Source organism: Lupinus angustifolius, chromosome LG16 (genome assembly GCF_001865875.1).
Source record: "Lupinus angustifolius cultivar Tanjil chromosome LG16, LupAngTanjil_v1.0, whole genome shotgun sequence".
In the NCBI taxonomy this organism is placed as follows: domain Eukaryota; kingdom Viridiplantae; phylum Streptophyta; class Magnoliopsida; order Fabales; family Fabaceae; genus Lupinus; species Lupinus angustifolius.
The window spans coordinates 15,861,180-15,864,940 of record NC_032024.1 but is presented as its reverse complement, the minus strand read 5'-3'; the positions used below and the strand labels follow the sequence as shown (position 1 = coordinate 15,864,940).

Here is a 3,761-nt window from a genome sequence, read left to right as displayed (position 1 = left end):
CAATTTATAATAATGAAAATATAAACTCAATTTCATAATGATTTCTTTATGTCAAAATATAATCATGGTTTCAGTATATAATATCTTTCTTTACTATTTGTAAGATAATCATTTGTGTATTCATTATCATCATAGTCATTACGAATTGGTACAGATTGATTTTGGTTGTATGGATTTTCAATTGTAAACAATTATATTATATTTTAGTTTTATTGTTATAGTTATTGTTCTTTATTATCACTTTGTTCTAAAGTTAAAACTAACTAAATAGGAAAAGTAAAATCTAAATAAATTAACATTTGTTCTCATTTCAGTGATACACCATTTTCTTCTCATTTAAAATGACATTAAGCTAAAAAGGGAAAATAGTATCATTATTCACTTTATAATATTATTATAATTTATAAATATTTATGTTAAAAATATTACTCTATTTTTTGTTTATTAAAAGTTCATAATATTAATATTAATTTATTACATATTTTTATCATAAACTCAAAGTATCATTATGTTGAAGAATAATTTTCACCTAAAACTAAGTCAAAGATCTGCTCATATATTAAAACAGCTTTGAAGTTTGAAGACGAGTGAATTGGGAACCAGGGAATGGAGATTTGAGGCTAATAAATGCATTCTTGGAGATTCGAAAGGAGGTGAAGAAGATGGAGAGCCTCCTAAAGGTAGAGAAATGTATTTTATTCATTTATTTATTGAACGTGAGCTTCTATGTTTCTTAAATAACGTGACATTAATTAAGTGACTGTTAGAATCTTACACATTAAAAACCTTTCCAAAATCCTTAAATGCTCCTATAAAATTCCACGATCTTGTAACAAAATCATTTAACAAATTATATTAAACAAGTTGAGAAATCTATATACCTGTTAACTAAACTAGAATGTCCGCTATAATCATGGAGAAGAAAGGTAATGCTTCTCTTTTCTCGTTCTCTTTACCTACATTGCTTTCCCATGGATGGATATTAGTCTACTACGTATTTTACTCAAAAAATAACTAATGTTGATTTAGTGTTGCAAAAAATTCGGTCATACGTGGTACCCCGAAAAATACGTACGGGGACAATTTTCATGATATTTTATTCATGGGTATATACATATTTCATAAACTTTATTTTTTAATAAATATTCTATACTTGTTATAATGTTTTATGATTCTGAGATTGTATATAATATTTTTACTTTTATATTCTTAATAAATTATATTAATCTACTATATTCACAATTTTATATACAAATGTTTTTTATACAATTATTACTTTTTTATATATATATATATATATATATATATTGTTTAGTATAAAATTTATTATGGGGGATCTACACCATTAGATTTATATAAAATTGATGGTCTAAATGTGGATTAGTTTTTTTTGAAGGAACTCAAAAAAAAAGTGAAGGGTTCAGATTTAATTTTACTTTTTCCTAGTTAACTAAATCATAAACGTATAAAAAAATTTCATTGTTATTTGAATATGTATCCATTAAATTATTTTGTTTGTTGTACTATAGGAAGAAAAGCTCCACCAAGTCACTACTCTGTTAAAATACAGTCCTTCTCATTGTTTTCCAAGAACTCCTTAGGAAAATATGAATCAGAAGAGTTTGAAGCTGCTGATTACAAATGGTATCCCTTTGTTTCAATCACATTTTCTACTATACCAGTTCATCTCGATTAAGCTTTTGAATTGGACTTAATTTCTTCTAACCGTTGTGTATAACATTATTTCCGAATCTGAATTTATGTGTTGACAGGAACTTAATTATATACCCAAATGGGAATGAAAATGCAGATGGGCAAGATCACGTTTCAATTTATTTGGTGTTGAGGGACCAAAGTTCACTACCTGCTGGTGAGGATGTCAATGCCATTGTGAACTTCTATGTTTATAATTTTCTTGAGGACGAGTATATTACAACTCAAGGTACAATAGACACACATATATTTATATGTATGAGTATCGAACTTATCAACATTTATATTAACATATAGAAATGCATGCAGATTCAAGTGTCAGACGTTTCAACGTCCTAAAAAGTGATTGGGGGGTTTCTAAATTCCTTGACCATGCAACGTTAAACGACCCTTCAAAGGGATATCTGATTGATGATACATGCGTATTTGGAGTTGATGTTTTCGTTTTAAATACGAAAATTAAAGGAGAGTGCATAACAATGCTTGAGGTACCTCGTGTTGTTTCCCATAGTTGGAAATTTGACAAATTTTCCGGTGCTGATTTGATAAGTTATTGCTCTCAACCATTTTTCGCTGGAAATTATAAATGGTATATCTGTATTTGTTTTTTTACTTTTCTTAAAGTTTTTTTTATGAATATAAGCAGAGTATTTCTTTTTTGGCTAATCGTTGCTTTTGTAGGAAGATCAAGTTTTATCCTAATGGATGTGGTGAGAGCCATGGTACCGCGATCTCATTATTTTTAAATTTAGACTTATCGTCTCTGTCAACTTCATCTAACCATAAAGTGCTTGCGAAATTCACGCTTCGTGTAAAAGATTCAAAAAATGGGAAACTTTATCAACGCCCAGGTCAGATCACGAAATCCTATCACTAAATTGACGAGTTTAAAATTTGTTGCATCATTTGTGTGTGAATTTACAGTGGAGTCACATCATAATTTGGTATTATTACATCATCTATTTGTGTTGTTATTTTTGTTTGAGAAACAATGTTTTTTTTAAGAATGAATGTTGAATAATGTAGGGGCAATTGTAAAAATTGGTTACACTTTCAATGTCCATGTATTATTTGTCATGTTTTTAGTTTTCTTTCTACTGTCAATACATTACCCATCATTCATCATGTGTTAATTATTGTGGATTGTCAAATAAAAGTAATCTCAATCAGGGTGACAATTTTTTTGCATGAATAATTCACATATTAAACTGGTATATATTTGTTTGAGAAAATGATCTCTGAACTGTCGTATTAAAAGAGGTACGTATATTTTTATTCTAACAGTAATGCATGAGTTCGAAATTATTCTAATGTTATTCCATTGCTCTTCTCTTTTTTGAAAAATGGGAACTCGATAGTTGAAGTCACTACCTTTTGTGTCGTAGCCTTAACAATGATTTTATATTTAATTATTTTCTTTTGGCAGAGGGATTGAGTCACTGGTATGCTTTCTCGAATTCGTGTTGCGCTTGGGGATTTTCTCACTTTCTTCCGTTAGCTAGATTTAAGGACCCAAGTGTTGGTTTCTTAGGAAATGATAGCTGCATTCTTGAAGCTGATGTTGAAGTTTTAGGCGTGGTGGCGCCGCTACGGAAATGAGATAGTTTTGTAAAATCAGGTGAAAGGTAACATGTGTATTAATCTTAAGAGATGAAATGGATGACTGATCTCATGACATGAGAAAATACTTGATTCACACATTTCATATATAATAATTTTTGTAGTTTAACCTGGGAGCTGGTGAACCTATGCAACTATCCGATTTCCTGAGATTGCCTTGTTTGAAATTTAAACGGGAGAGTTCGTGACTCCAAGGGTGGAGTAGTGGAAGGTCGGATTAGATCATTATGAGGACAAAAAATGCCAACCTTTATATTCTTGGAGCAACATTTGTTTTGACAATATTAAATTAGTTTAGACATTTGTATACAAAATCAGATGAAAACAAAATCAAGTGATCAATTGAGTCCACACGTCTCTAAGGATTGTCAATGCGTATCTCTAATAAAACAATGCCTACATTGTCATGCTTGATCTACTACTTTGGA

General features: G+C 29.6%; 1 protein-coding gene across 1 annotated transcript; it reads left to right on the top strand.

Moving 5' to 3' along the window:
- On the top strand, positions 914 to 3,312 carry LOC109329368 (BTB/POZ and MATH domain-containing protein 6-like). The gene is made up of 6 exons (XM_019563036.1): positions 914 to 926; positions 1,530 to 1,644; positions 1,773 to 1,942; positions 2,023 to 2,302; positions 2,395 to 2,564; positions 3,140 to 3,312. The coding sequence occupies exons 1-6, from the start codon at positions 914 to 916 to the stop codon at positions 3,310 to 3,312; spliced, it is 921 nt and encodes a 306-aa protein (XP_019418581.1).

Bases quoted from the DNA above. Each gene is read 5' to 3' on its own strand.
- LOC109329368 (XM_019563036.1), top strand. The intron at 1,645-1,772 runs GTATCCCTTTGT...ATGTGTTGACAG, and splicing joins GAAGCTGCTGATTACAAATG to GAACTTAATTATATACCCAA. The intron at 2,565-3,139 runs GTCAGATCACGA...TTCTTTTGGCAG, and splicing joins GAAACTTTATCAACGCCCAG to AGGGATTGAGTCACTGGTAT.